This window comes from Hesperophylax consimilis, chromosome 17 (genome assembly GCF_061612785.1).
Source record: "Hesperophylax consimilis isolate HC1 chromosome 17, BYU_Hcon_1.0, whole genome shotgun sequence".
Taxonomy (NCBI): Eukaryota; Metazoa; Arthropoda; class Insecta; order Trichoptera; family Limnephilidae; genus Hesperophylax; species Hesperophylax consimilis.
This window is the reverse complement of record NC_142852.1, coordinates 20,953,894-20,969,207: the sequence shown is the minus strand read 5'-3', so window position 1 is coordinate 20,969,207 and position 15,314 is coordinate 20,953,894. Positions and strand designations below refer to the sequence as shown.

At 35.3% G+C, this 15,314-nt stretch overlaps 2 protein-coding genes across 2 annotated transcripts; both read right to left on the bottom strand.

The window, feature by feature from the left end:
* Positions 1-6,737: 6,737 nt before the first annotated feature.
* LOC149416196 (uncharacterized) lies at positions 6,738-10,220 on the bottom strand. Its single transcript, XM_089641910.1, has 4 exons — positions 9,546-10,220; positions 8,353-8,588; positions 7,873-8,020; positions 6,738-6,763 (listed from the first exon to the last, which is right to left on the bottom strand). The coding sequence occupies exons 1-4, from the start codon at positions 10,174-10,176 to the stop codon at positions 6,738-6,740; spliced, it is 1,041 nt and encodes a 346-aa protein (XP_089498036.1). The 5' UTR covers positions 10,177-10,220.
* Positions 10,221-10,243: 23 nt separating this feature from the next.
* Positions 10,244-11,580, bottom strand: LOC149416195 (uncharacterized). Its single transcript, XM_089641909.1, has 2 exons — positions 10,584-11,580; positions 10,244-10,278 (listed from the first exon to the last, which is right to left on the bottom strand). The coding sequence occupies exons 1-2, from the start codon at positions 11,518-11,520 to the stop codon at positions 10,244-10,246; spliced, it is 972 nt and encodes a 323-aa protein (XP_089498035.1). The 5' UTR covers positions 11,521-11,580.
* Positions 11,581-15,314: the final 3,734 nt, after the last annotated feature.

Genomic DNA, 15,314 nt, shown 5'->3' with positions numbered 1-15,314 from the left:
CAAGGCGGATCTTGTACCCCGAGAAGATGAAGGATAATAAAGTTCCGTGGCCTTCGCGATGTAAAAAAAAACTACTAAGAACGCATTGATAGCATTTCCCAGACTGCAGATCAAACCACGTTTCTTTGTAAGTTTTAATAATTCCAGCTGCTTGTTTTGAAAAACATGTTATTTATTTGATTTTCTTAAAATTACCGGTTTCGCTTAGTACAAGCATTTTCGGTTCCATGATAAATCAACACACTGACGATGTATCACACATTTTAAAAGTGATATAAAGTCATTAGAAACGATGAAAAAAAAACCCAACCTAACCTAACCTACTTAACCTTTCCGTTACTGTGCTAAAAAAATCCACGCGTTCCGGTGCTGTGTAGTGAATACACATCTCAAAATAAGCGATTTAGTATCGGAAAAATATTAATATTCATAGCTAATCGATTATGTTTATTATGTTTTATATCAAAAGTGATAATAATTGTAATTTAATTGCTGAAAACATGAAAAAACCATCGGCAGATGCTAAAGAAACGTGCGAGGGGTCCACATCTAACAACGGTTCGCGGCCGACTGGCTAGCGGCTGGCACAAACACAGCTGTGCGGTCGTAGGTATCGATGGAATAAATCAAAATACAACTGCAGACGTGTGGATGTCTCATGTTCCCGCATAGCGAATTAAAGCGGGACATCAACAGCGTGTCATTTGTTCGCACACTCTTCGGGTATTGCTATCACACGGTTGTTTGTTTTGGTGTATTTGTTCCCGATTTAAAAAAAAATCTCTGATTTTTAATTGAATTTGTAAAGTATATAAAATATTATTTTTTAATTCAGAGCATAATTGTATAACGGAGGAATACCTAAAATCTATACCCAGAATTTATTAGGTTTATAGAGTTATTAAAGTTATTAGAAGCAATGTGTAGTAAATACACACCACAGATAAGGAAAGGTTAGCTTATATCACTTTTAAAATGTGTGTTAAATCGTCAGTGTGTTGATTTATCCCGTCACCATTTTTATTTACGTATGTTTAACGAATTTACTTAGCCTATTTACGCTATACGTAGGTTATAAGACTTGTTTAGCTTTCTATATACGTATTTTTTTTCCTAATTTGTCGACAGATCTAAAGACGCATCCTGTGGAAAAACCATTATTTTTCTGTTCTCAAAAGAGCCATCTGACGAGCCACACGCCGACTCACAGTGGAGAAAAACCTTTTATATGTACCGAGTGCAACTATTCATGTTCTCGTAAGAGCCATTTGAAGGACCATATATTGACTCCCAGTAAGGATAAACCATTTTTATGCTCCGAGTGCAACTATTCATGTTCTCTAAAGGGATATCTGACGCACCACATGCTAACTCACAGTGGAGAAAAACCTTTTTCATGTTCCGAGTGCAACTATTCATGTTCTCGAAAAAGCACTCTAAGGAGCCATATGCTGACCCACAGTGGAGAAAAACCTTTTTCATGTTCAATATGCAACTTTTCATGTTCTGATTAGAGCAATCTAAGGCGCCATATGCTGACCCACGGTGGAGAAAAACCTTTTTCATGTTCCGAGTGCAACTATACATGTTCTCAAAAGAGCAATCTAAGGAGCCATATGATGACCCACAGTGGAGAAAAACCTTTTTCATGTACCGAGTGCAACTATTCATGTTCTCTAAAGAGCAATCTAAGGAACCATATGCTGACCCACAGTGGTGAAAAACCTTTCTCATGTCCCGAGTGCAACTATTCATGTTTACGAAAGAGCGATCTAAAGAGCCATATGCTGACCCACAGTGGTGAAAAACCTTTCTCATGTCCCGAGTGCAACTATTCATGTTTACGAAAGAGCGATCTAAAGAGCCATACGCTGACCCACAGTGGAAAAAAACCTTTTTCATGTTCCATATGCAACTTTACATGTTCTCAAAAGAGCAATCTAAGGAACCATATGCTGACCCACAGTGGTGAAAAACCTTTCTCATGTCCCGAGTGCAACTATTCATGTTTACGAAAGAGCGATCTAAGGAGCCATATGCTGACCCACAGTGGAGAAAAACCTTTTTCATGTTCCATATGCAACTTTTCATGTTCTCAAAAGAGTAATCTATGGAAACATATGCTGATCCACAGTGGAGAAAAACCTTTCTCATGTCCCGAGTGCAACTATTCATGTTTACGAAAGAGCGATCTAAGGAGCCATATGCTGACCCACAGTGGAGAAAAACCTTTCTCGTGTCCCGAATGCAACTATTCATGTTTACGAAAGAGCCATCTAAGGAGCCATATGCTGACCCACAGTGGAGAAAAACCTTTTTCATGTTCCATATGCAACTATTCATGTACTCAAAAGAGCAATCTGACGCGCCACATGCTAAATCACAGTGGAGAAAAACCTTTTTCATGTTCCGAGTGCAACTATACATGTTCTTCAAACAAAAAATTGAAGACACATATGCTGACGCATTAGTTAAGAAAAACCTTTTTCATGTTCCATATGCAACTTTCCATGTTTAATTTTATTTATTTGAGAAAATCAACAGATTATTTACATATATAAGAATTAACTAAATAATAAAGATAAAATCCAATAACAGTTTTTCACTTAAAATTATAATAATAATAAAGAATATTAAAACAAAAGTTTAAGGAGTCTGTACCCGTGGCCTGAGAAATTTACAAAAAATACAAAATTGTAAATAATAATTAAAAAATAATAACAGATCTAGGAACACAAATAAATTAAAATTTAAAACTGATATACTAATAATCAGCTAAATTTCAAAAAATTACATTTTACTGATATACTAATAACCAGCTAAAATTCAAAACATAATGTATTGTAAAATTTCAACACAGCAGCAATAAATAAAAGCACTACACAATAGCAATAATAACAATATAATAAATGTATACCTACAACTAAATTGAACACATGAGTATAAATTGGAAGGTAAGTAACTGGAAAGGATTCAAAGCAATAACATGATAACTTCCAGCAGAATATTTATAATTATTTAATTTTTTTTCTATAAATAATTTGAATACTATTTGAATTTTTCACAAATAACTGAAAATTGAGAGAATCGCCATAAATCGTGGGATAACGCAATAAATAACACATAATAATATCTTTCTCTAAATATAAACCGGTATTACCTTATCCGCTTTCAAAAGAATATCGGAAATACATACATTTTGTAAATGATTATTTAAATCAAATGCAAATTTATGTAATTATTCTGAATCTCTGGCCGCAGATAATACGAAATATTTTTAAATAAAACCTTTTGATTTAACCTTAATTACTTTAAAGGGAAAATGACTGCATTTGGGAAAATATATTATATATTTTTTAAATTTAATAGCTTTTCACCCCAAAGGAGTGTTTAAGCCAAAATTAAATTTTTTAGTTACGTGAAATGATTATTCGCTTTCGGTGTATGGGAAAACAGCAGGAATAATTTCTGTTGATGATATTTTCTTTTGTTGGTATTCCTGAAACCAGTGGCTAAAATTTTTACCAGTAACTGTATGCAAATACTAAGAAAGGATAAAATAGGTTATGTTGGGTTATTAAAGGCCCGTTTATAATGGGAATAAGCGGTAAGAATAGGCCGGTGCCGTAATCCGTTATCCGTAATATTTTAGATCGTCGTTTATAATTTAAATAGGAATAGAATAGAATACGTCCATAGAAGTGACTATGCCGCTGTCACTTGTCTATGTCAACTGTCAACCGAGAGTATATTCTTCCTCAATCTTATAAAAGTAATATTGTTTTATATAAATAAATATTGAAACGATGGATACATCAGGTATTGTTGCATGTGGAATGTTTTGGTCAATTCTGGGGCTACGTACGCTGCAATCGGAGACACACAGTTGACGAAATAAATAAGGAAAAAACGACGTTGGAGTGTGCGTCCCATTAATCATAAAATGAAGAATCTATTAACTCCGCGTAAATACTTGATCACAAAATTATTGTTCGATTGTCAAATACATAAATAAACCACTCTTGTCAAATAGTAGATACCATAGAGTATCAATTGAAAATACATAAATCTCGGTATATATCTCAGCTTTCTGTAATCCGTAACCGTAAAATATAAAGTTGGACCATATTTTCGGTTATGGAAAAAAATAAGAGATTATTGCCATCTATTATAAACGGATACACAGGTTTCCTATATTCCAACTTCTACGGCCTAGGACTTTACGGCTTATTCTTACCGCTTATTCCTATTATAAACGGGCTTTTAAGGTTAGATTTGATAGGTAAGGTTAGATTAGGTTAGGTTTAGTTGGGTTCGGTTAGTTTAGATTAGTATAAGTTAGGTAAGGTCAGGTTGAGTTATTATTTATTTTGTAAGAAACAAACAGCTTTTACATAATATACAATGATAGATATAAATATAAAATTTAACTAAAGTCAAGCCACAAAAGTTTATTATGCTAAAGTTCATTGGAAATGAAGTTTTAATATCTTAAAATTAATTTGGTGTTAAAGGAAGGGGAGAGAAAGATGAAAAAAGGAAGAGGATAGGAGATGCTCCCGATACATTCCATACTCCCATATTAATAATCGGTCGTACGCATTACTTTATATCGATATTTCTTTACGTTATTTAAAAAAATGTCAATGCTGTAAAATTTTGGATTATATTGTGCACATATACGAGGAATTGGGAAATTTTTTCGAATGTTTGTTCTACGCGAGGGTAGATAAAATAAATCAGATTGTCGGGTTGATCTAGACGGAATATGAAGATTTATTAAAATGGTTAGTTCTGGTGAGTCCAGACCATTATTTAGGATTTCAAACAATAAGATTTGATCAAAAATTAGATGTCGTGAGTTAAAATTATGAAATATAATGGATTCGGTATAATTTGAGAAGTGTATGTTTAGTTTATAATTTATTTTATTTGTTTAAATTATTTTTTTTGTTAATTCTTTCACTTCTTTCGATATGGGCTTGATATAAATGAGTCCAGATCGGTGTACAATGTTCCAGGGCGGGCGAATTTATGAGGTGTAAAGGGAATATACAGTGTTTATGTTGTGGAAGGGTTTTGCTATGCGAATTATAAATCTCAGCATTTTATTGGCTTTGTTAATGATGTCATCAGTGTGTTGAATATAATTTAATTTAACATCCAGTGTTACCCCAAGGTGCCTGAAATATTTTACTTCATTGATGTGTGTCCGTTTAGTGTGTATACAAAGGATATTTTATTTTTATTACGTGTAAATGTTAATTTATTGGATTTCGCGATGTTAATAACAAGTTTGTTTAATTCGCAATAGACAAAAAGACGATTGAGGTCCTCTTGAAGTTTAATGCAGTCGTTGATTGATTTAATAACAAGTATATTTTTATCATCTGCATATGCTAGGTAATTAGCATGTAAAAACATTTGTGAATATCGTATATATACACATTAAATAATAATGGGCCTAAATGAGAACCTATAGGTTAGGTTAAGTACGTTTAGGTAAGGTTAGGTTAGGAAAGGTCATTTTAGGTTAGGTTAGGTAATGTTGGGTTATTGAAGGTTAGGTTAGGAGATTATAGGTTTGGTAAGGTTAGGTTAGGAAAGGTCATTTTTATTTATTTTTATTTAAGTACATAAAACAGGCATGGTGCTCAAAAATTTACATTCATGGATGTTAAAATACATAATAATAACAAAAATAGTAACAAAATGAATAAGCCAAATATGCAGAAGTAAATAACAAATGAGAATGGGTAAATGGTAAAAACAAACATATTCACAAACGATTTGTTATTGTCACACCTGTAATGGTGAGATATTGATTAGGTAGGTACAATGTTGCTTCTCTTAAAATAAAGGGCTTCTTCACAATATCAGTTTAATATGATTAAGGTAATACTTTTTTTAAGTAATAATTATTAGCCTGAAACACTCATCCACATTAAAAATCTCATGATAAAAGATACATGACGCCAACGGGACCCGAACCCGTGTCCCTTCGATTTCCGGTCGACAGCTCTGACCACTGAGCTTTGGCGGCTTATCTCTTATCCGCGAAATAATTCAATATATCCTAGTGTTAGGATATATTGAATTAAAGGTAAGTAAATCACTATTATGATGAGTATGTAATGTTTCATGATATATATTGGATTTTCAAGCAATACTTTTATTAAAGTAACACGTTTTATATCAGTATTTACTTTTTCTAGTAAAATTTGACAGTTGTAAAACCTAACCTCCTCATGTTTGAAACTGACTTTCAGTTAAGTATAATATTTAGGTCTGTGAAATAGTACAAATATATATTGTGACTTATAATAATGAATGTAATTATAATTTGTAGATCCTGCAGAGAGAGTTACGGAGACAGTGCCATCGGTTACGTCCAAGTGAAACGTATTGGTGCCACTTGCACTGTGAAGGCCCGGGTAACTCCAGAGCACAGAGTCCGCACGAAGGCATATTCTGTAATTTTGGTATGCAACGAAGCAGAAGAAGTAATCGAGTCCTGCAAATGTGAAGATTGTCCGGCATCACAAGGTTGGTGAAAGAGAAGAGTCTTCTACTCGTATTTTTGTTTGTTGATTCATTTGTGTCCCTCTTTTCAACATTACATTACTGGTTATAATACTAATTATTGTTATTGTTTTAGGCGGTTGCAAACATGTGGTAACTTTATTATCGTGGTTGCACCGAAGAAGCGAAGACCCTCCAAAAACATCCACTTAGTGTTACTGGAAGCGGTCTAAGATGGCTGCTATAGGAACCACAATGAAATTTATAAAGGCGAGCGATTTAGGGAAAGCTGCTCCTGCTGCTCTGCCGCAGGGCGATAGATCTTTTTTAAATTCAATGATGTGGGATCAACATCAGAAGATTTTTTTAAATATTGCCAACAAAATATGGACACCGTTGCCTATCAAAGGGCAGCTCAGATGACTGTTGGGCAGTCAAACTGTCCATTGTGGCACAACTTGAGATACGCTAGAATTACCGCATCTAAAGCCCATGAAGCTGCTCATTGCCATGGAAGGATCACTCTTTGAGAGCATTCTAGGTGCTAAACTAATAGAAACTAAGTTTCTTAGGCGTGGCAGACTTCTAGAGGCTGAAGTGTTGAAAGAAGTGGAGGAAATACATCAAATAAAGTTTGAGAAGTGCGGCCTGATTCTTTCTAATCAGCATCCATTTTTTGGAGCTTCTCCAGATGCAGTAGTCGAAAATAACATTGAAGAAGTGAAATGTCCAAGTAGCGATACAGCTTTAAGAAGATACTTCACGGTTACCATGGACAAACTTAGTGATAAGTACATGGCTCAAATTTTGCATTTTGCAAAAAAATGTAAAGGTATGTATTGTGTAGCAAAGCCAGACTTCGAAAGTTCGAAAGAGGTTATTGTCTGTTATGTAGAATACGATAAAAATTACTGTTTAGATTTAATGGACAAATGCCTAACATTTTGGTTCCAAGCTATTTATAAGAAACTTAAATTTACATAGCTACTACTAGCGTTCAAATTAATCTATTTTGTATCTCCTGTAAGTGTTTTTTTTAGTTAAATAAATTTTTTTTTAAACATTTTCCACCAGTTTTTCCTTCACATCCTACATACAGTTGTTAACTCATATTGTAAGATATATCCTTTCATTAGCCACGGTAAGGAATACAGATCAGTGCAGATGTACCTACCTACCTGAAAAGAGTTTGAAAAATGAACCGTCATTGAAATAGTGATATTTCTTTGGAAAAACTGTACACGTAATTATTTCTTATTTTAAATAAAAATTGTTGCATAATATATATTGTTCATAATGAAGTAAAAATCTTAGGATTTAAGTAAAAATTAGTCAAACTTGGATTCTTACGTGAACAGCTTTTGGCAGATATGGCACAGTAAGGTGGTGCCCTTGTGCAATCGAGATGCTCGCGCAGGTCGAGCGTGTTGCGGAAGCGCGCGCCGCACTCGCCGCACGACAGCCGCGTGGCGTGGTTGCGGCTGTGGTAGTACAGTGGCTTCGCTTCAGAGAAGCGTTGCGTGCAGACAGCGCAGACAAGTTCGCCGCGTGATTTCATAAACAAAATAAAAAATATTCTCATATCAATGTGTTACGAGATAATTTGTGAAAGTTATAAATGTGGTATGTGGCAATGCAACGTGTTGTGATGTCAAAAACCTGACAACGATGTCAAACGTGAAAATGTCAAATGCGAAAATGTCAAATGTGACGATGTCAAGTGTGACAATGTCAAATGTGACAATGTCAAATGTGACAATGTCAAATATGACAATGTCAAATGAAACAATGTCAAATGTGAAAGATAACACCAACAAGGTTATTTTTTACCTCGCAATGCTTCTTCATATGGTCATGTAGAAGATATTTGTGGTTGAAAAACACAACGCAGTGCTCGCATTTAAAGGGGGAGGCGATATAATCCTTGTCCAGTCTTCTATCTTCTTTTTCTTTGATCTGCTCTTCTAAAGTAAGGGTGATGGCCATGTTTTTTGCTATCTGACTGCTTGAACTGGATTTATTCTTCTTAGGACTGGATGAGGATGACTTTTCAGTTTGTACGACTGCTGAAAATTTGAACTGGTTACACATAAAAAACCGGAACGAACCACGGGAACTTTTTCCGACTTGTGGAAAAACGCCCATATGGTAACAGTACTCTAATCATGTGACCAATCTTAAAAAAATATACACCAATCTGTATAATTTATTTATTTGAAAACGAATTTATTATACAAACAATTACATTTATCGAATAGTCCAATTTAAAACATGCTCCTCTTCCCTACATCCAATTGTAACCCCAATTTCGAAACTACTTCCCCCTCCCCACCATAGTTGATGTTCTTTCTCCCTCTTCTATGTATATAATTATTTTAACAAACCCTGAGGAAGGTTCTGACGGAACTGGCAGAAGCAGTGGCTATGACTGTAACATATATATAAATATCTAAACATACAATATCTAAATATCTAACATGTATATATATCTATAAACACACGAACCAGGTTCCACCGTGAGAACAGCAGTGAATTTTAAGTCGTCCATTTGTAGAAAATGAATTGTTGCAGTTGGAACATGAGGAAGGATTTCCCGAGTAAATCAATGTGTGGCACTCATCACATGAAAAAGGTTATTTTCTCCTGTTCATTTTATTCACAAAATACATGATAAAACATTGTAAAATTGATTTATATATGATGCATTAAATTACCATACTAAGCGACTGCCTGTTTCATGGTGAGTCAGCATATGACCCTTCAAACGTTTTTTTTTTAGAATATGAATAGTTGAACATGGATTTCTACACTGTGAGTCAGCATATGTCTCATCAAATTTCCGTTTCGAGAAAAGTCGGTCTCGGAACATGAAAAAAGTTAATCCTTTTTGTGAGTTAGCATATGCTGTGTCAAACTACTATTTCGAGAACATGAATAGCTAGACTCGGAATATGAAAGTTTTTCTCCAGTATGAGTCAGCATATGGTGCGTCAGATATCTCTTTCGAGAAAATGAAAAGTTGCATATGAAACATGAAAAAGGTTTTTCTCCACTGTGGGTCAGCATATGGGTCCTTAGATTGCTCTTTTGAGAAAATGAATAGTTGCATATGGAACATGAAAAGGGTTTTTCTCCACTGTGGGTTAGCATATGTCTCCTTAGTTTGCTCTTTTCAGAAAACGAATGGTTGCACTCGATACATGAAAAAGGTTTTTCTCCACTGTGGGTCAGCATATGTCTCAGTAGTTTGCTCTTTTCAGAACATGAAAAGTTGCATATGGAACATGAAAAAGGTTTTTCTCCACTGTGGGTCAGCATATGTCTCCGTAGTTTGCTCTTTTCAGAACATGAAAAGTTGCATATGGAACATGAAAAAGGTTTTTCTCCACTGTGGGTCAGCATATGGCTCCTTAGATTGCTCTTTCGAGAAAATGAATAGTTGCACTCGGGACACGAGAAAGGTTTTTCTCCACTGTGGATCAGCATATGGCTCCTTAAATTGCTCTTTCGAGAAAATGAATAGTTGCACTCGGGACACGAGAAAGGTTTTTCACCTCTGTGGGTCACCATATGCCTCTTCAAATTTTTGTTTGAATAACTTGTATAGTTGCACTCGGGACATGAAAAAGGTTTTTTTCCACTGTGAGTTAGCATGTGGAGCGTCAGATATCCCTTTAGAGAACATGAATATTTGCACTCAGAGCATAAAAACGGTTTATCCTTACTGTGAGTCAATATATGGTCCTTCAAATGGCTCTTTCGAGAACATGAATAAGTGCACTCAGAACATAAAAAAGGTTTTTCTCCACTGTGGGTCAGCATATGTCTCCTTAGATTGCACTTTTCAGAAAATGAATAGTTGCACTCGGTACATGAAAAAGGTTTTTCTCCACTGTGGGTCAGCATATGTCTCCTCAGTTTGCTCTTTTCAGAACATGAAAAGTTGCATATGGAACATGAAAAAGATTTTTCTCCACTGTGGGTCAGCATATGGCTTCTTAGATTGCTCTTTCGAGAAAATGAATAGTTGCACTCGGGACACGAGAAAGGTTTTTCTCCACTGTGGATCAGCATATGGCTCCTTAGATTGCTCTTTCGAGAAAATGAATAGTTGCACTCGTGACACGAGAAAGGTTTTTCTCCTCTGTGGGTCACCATATGCCTCTTCAAATTTTTGTTTGAATAACTTGTATAGTTGCACTCGGGACATGAAAAAGGTTTTTCTCCACTGTGAGTTAGCATGTGGAGCGTCAGATATCCCTTTAGAGAACATGAATATTTGCACTCAGAGCATAAAAACGGTTTATCCTTACTGTGAGTCAATATATGGTCCTTCAAATGGCTCTTTCGAGAACATGAATAAGTGCACTCAGAACATAAAAAAGGTTTTTCTCCACTGTGAGTCAGCATATGTCTCTTTAAATGATATTTTGAAGAACATGTATAGTTGCACTCGGGACACGAGAAAGGTTTTTCTCCTCTGTGCGTCAGCATATGGCTCTTCAAATTTTTGTTTGAAGAACATGTATAGTTGCGCTCGGAACATGAAAAAGATTTTTCTCCACTGTGGGTCAGCATATGGTTCCTTAGATATCTTTTCTGAGAACATGAATAGTTGCATATGGAACATGAAAAAGGTTTTTCTCCACTGTGGGTCACCATATGGCTCCTTAGATTGTTCTTTTCAGAACATGAAAAGTTGCATATAGAACATGCAAAAGGTTTTTCTCCACTGTGAGTCAGCATATGTCTCTTTAAATGATATTTTGAAGAACATGTATAGTTGCACTCGGTACATGAAAAAGGTTTTTCTCCACTGCGGGTCAGCATATGGCTCTTTAGATGGCTCTTTCGTAAACATGAATAGTTGAACTCGGAACATGAAAAAGATTTTTCACCACTGTGGGTCAGCATATGTCTCTTCAAATGATATTTTGAAGAACATGTATAGTTGCACTCGGGACATGAAAAAGGTTTTTCTCCACTGTGAGTCAACATATGGTCCTTCAAATGGCTCTTTCGAGAACATGAATAGTTGCACTCGGAACATAAAAAAGGTTTTTCTCCACTGTGAGTCGGCGTGTGGCTCGTCAGATGGCTCTTTTGAGAACAGAAAAATAATGGTTTTTCCACAGGATGCGTCTTTAGATCTGTCGACAAATTAGGAAAAAAATACGTATATAGGAAGCTTAACAAGTCTTATAAACTACGTACAGCGTAAATAGGCTTAGTAATTTCGTTAAACATATGTAAATAAAAATGGTGACGGGATAAATCAACACACTGACGATTTAACACACATTTTAAAAGTGATATAAGCTAACCTTTCCTTATCTGTGGTGTGTATTTACTACACATTGCTTCTAATAACTTAAACTCTATAAACATAATAAATTCTGGGTTCAGATTTTAGGTATTCCTCCGTTATACATTTATGAACTGAATTATAAAATAATATTTTACATAGTTTTCAAATTCAATTAAAAATCAGAGATTTTTGTTAAAAATCGGGAACAAATACACAAATACAATCAACCGTGTGATACCAATAAGCGAAGAGTGTGCGAATAAATGACACGCTATTGATGTCCCGCTTTAATTCGCTAAGCTGGAACATGAGACATAAACACGTCTGAAGTTGTATTTTGATTTATTCCATCGATACCTACGACCGCACAGCTGTGTTTGTGCCAGCCGCTAGCCAGTCGGCCGCGAACCGTTGTTAGATGTGGACCCCTCGCACGTTTCTTTATCATCTGCCGGTGGTTTTTTCATGTTTTCAGCAATTAAATTACAATTATTATCACTTTTGATATAAAACATAATAAACATAATCGATTAGCTATGAATATTTTTCCGATACTTAATCGCTTATTTTGAGATGTGTATTGACTACACAGCACCGGAACGCGAGGTTTTTTTAGCACAGTAAGGGAAAGGTTAAGTAGGTTAGGTTAGGTTGGGTCTTTTTTTTCATCGTTTCTAATGACTTTATATCACTTTTAAAATGTGTGATAAATCGTCAGTATGTTGATTTATCATGGAACCGAAAATGCTTGTACTAAGCGAAACCGGTAATTTTAAGAAAATCAAATAAATAACTTGTTTTTCAAAACAAGTAGCTGGAATTATTAAAGCTTACAAAGAAACGTGGTTTGATCTGCAGTCTGGGAAATGCTTTCAATGCGTTCTAAGTAGTTTTTTTTTTAACATCGCGAAGGCCACGCAAATATATCATCCTTCATCTTCTCGGGGTACAAGATCCGCCTTGATGATTAACGCCTTTTTTACAGGTTGCACATTTATGCAACCTATAAAATATACGTAAATTGCTAAACCATACCGGAGAGAACAGAGTGATACGAGATAACATAAGCACTTTGAATTCATAAAAACGTAAAAAATTGGAGAGCACGAATTGTTTGACGTGTTCTCAATAATCGGTTTTACCTGCTGTGTGGGTTATTCTTTCGAAACGTTCTAAGCATTCCTTTTTTATATCCAGCAGGTCAATGTCGATCTCCACGTAAGGATATCCCGCTTCATCTTCTCGGGGTCCAAGATCCGCCTTGATGGTAACTGTCTCCAAATTAATGCTACCTGGATAAACAAAACAACAATACGTATATCGATAATTGATGTACATCAAAACGTATTTGAGTTAGTAGAAAGATTTAAATAAAATAAAAACATGAAACAGAACAAGATCAAGACAAATAAAAAGATAAGTGTCACTGAATTCAGGATTAAGAACACGATTTGAAGACTTGATTATACTAAAGACGTATCCCCTAGGATGACAATAGATTATGGGTGCCTAGTTGTGACCGTTATCCTTTTAATTATACATCTTATTCTGCCTACTGATATATAGGGTTTTCCAATAAGAGGTGTTATTTTGAATATTAATTAAGAAATTAATGATTCTTTATGGCCGGAATTGGATGGTAATGATCTGGACAACGTTTACTTTCAATAAGACAGCGCTAATTGTCACACAAGCCACGAAACCATTGATCTTTTACGTGAAAAGTTTCCGGACCGTGTAATCTCTCGAAGAGGTGATCACAATTGGCCACCGAGATCTTGTGATTTCACACCTTGCGACTTCTTCCTTTGAGGCCACGTGAAAGAGAAGGTCTACGCCAACAGCCCAGCGTCGATTCAAGACCTCCAAGATGGAATTTGTGAGGCTATCGAGGACATAAGGCAGCCACTTTGCGATTTGGTTATGGAAAATTTCATGAAAAGGATATGGTCCTGTAGGCGTGGTCGTGGTGGTCATTTAAGTAATGTTATTTTTCACTATTAACGGCATATCTTCCTCTTTATAATGAATTAAACATTCGATCATTTATATTAAAAAATGGTATTTTCCTTTGAATATCAAAATAACACCTCTTATTGGTATTATATTGATAAGTATAACCTCCAAAATAGGTGAATATAAAAATAGGTTCCTGAAAATATTTACCATTAAATATATCTACTTAGAAGCGGGCATTTGCATAACACACTTAAGAATTTCATTAAAAAATAAGAAATACGAAGATGTCCGCTTCAGGGACTGATTCTTCAAGAAAGAAAAATCATTTGTTCTTAAACATCTTCAGTACGGAGTGTGTTTGTTTTTAGTCAATGGGATGATGTATTCTTCCATGAATATATGTGTATTTTTTAATATATGTATAATAAAGCATGTTACTTAAACAATGTCACAAATAAAGGTGAAACTTGAGGAACAAGCTTAGTCCAGTCGGAACATTTCATAACGGTCGTGAATTTAGAACATCCGAATTTTATGTCCTACATTCTTAGCATTTGAAATGAGACTTACTGGCAGACGGAATACTCTCCGCATATTGCAAACATTCCTTCTTTACATTTGGGAGGTCGACATCTATATCCGTATACAGTATTTCACCGTCTTCTTCCTGGGGCCCTGGTTCTGTCTTGATGGAAACATTTAGTAGATCCATGGCACTGCTGTGGTAGCGATAGCTTCAAGCTCAAACAAATATATCTGAAAAGAAACAGTGATAATGGAAATCTTTAAATAAATAGGGGAAACAGTTTTTTTGTTTCTGATATCTCAAACATATTTCTTAACAGTGTTCAATATTAGAATTTGTTACCGTTGGATTAAGTGGCAACAAATAATCTAGAAATAAATATAAAAATTTAAGAACACTAAAATGTATTACCTCAAAAAAGACATAGTAAAATATAAATTAACTCGCATCCTACTATTAAATCTGTCTGGCAAAGGGCTTGCATAGGTAAAATGAAGGTGTGATACCAGTTCGTTCTTGAAGCGAAGTAGTAGATTCTGGCTCTTCACAGCAACTGTCCCAGTTAATAATTTATCAAAAAAAATAATGTCGTAGTCCAATGCAAAACAGCCTCACGCTGCTGGTCTCCAAAAGGGTCACTCTTAACCAATCAGTATCGGCAGATGCCATCCGATTCCACCAATCAAATGGTTAATGCTCCATATGCAAAGCTGATGCTTACAAAAATGGGCGAATGTGTTCGTAGAACCTCAGCCAAGAGGAATGCCCACTGATCTGGGCTGGTGATCAAAGAATGGACACTGCTTCCAATGCAAATCACAGATTCTATCTCTCTCAGGTTTGGCAACTCTCCAAGTCAAAATTGCAGGGCTGTCAATTTGACCAATAGCAAAATGACAATGTGTAGGTACTTAAAGGTCCCACAATCCAAGACCATAGATGCGATGTAAGTAAAGTGATGCACACACCTTGTTACAAATCTTACGTATAACAAATTTT

What these genes read in the sequence shown, in the direction of transcription:
- LOC149416196 (XM_089641910.1), bottom strand. Translation starts at nt 10,176, where the DNA reads ATGCTAACTCACAGTGGAAAAAAACCTTTTTCATGTCCCGAGTGCAAC. An exon ending in ATATGAAGAAGCATTGCGAG is followed by an intron (nt 8,021 to 8,352) that starts GTAAAAAATAAC and finishes TCTGAAGCGAAG; the next exon opens with CCACTGTACTACCACAGCCG. An exon ending in ATCTGCCAAAAGCTGTTCAC is followed by an intron (nt 6,764 to 7,872) that starts GTAAGAATCCAA and finishes TGGTTCCTATAG; the next exon opens with CAGCCATCTTAGACCGCTTC.
- LOC149416195 (XM_089641909.1), bottom strand. Translation starts at nt 11,520, where the DNA reads ATGTTGACTCACAGTGGAGAAAAACCTTTTTCATGTCCCGAGTGCAAC. An exon ending in GAGCCATATGCTGATCCACA is followed by an intron (nt 10,279 to 10,583) that starts GTGGAGAAAAAC and finishes TGTTCTCGAAAG; the next exon opens with AGCCATTTGAAGGACCATAT.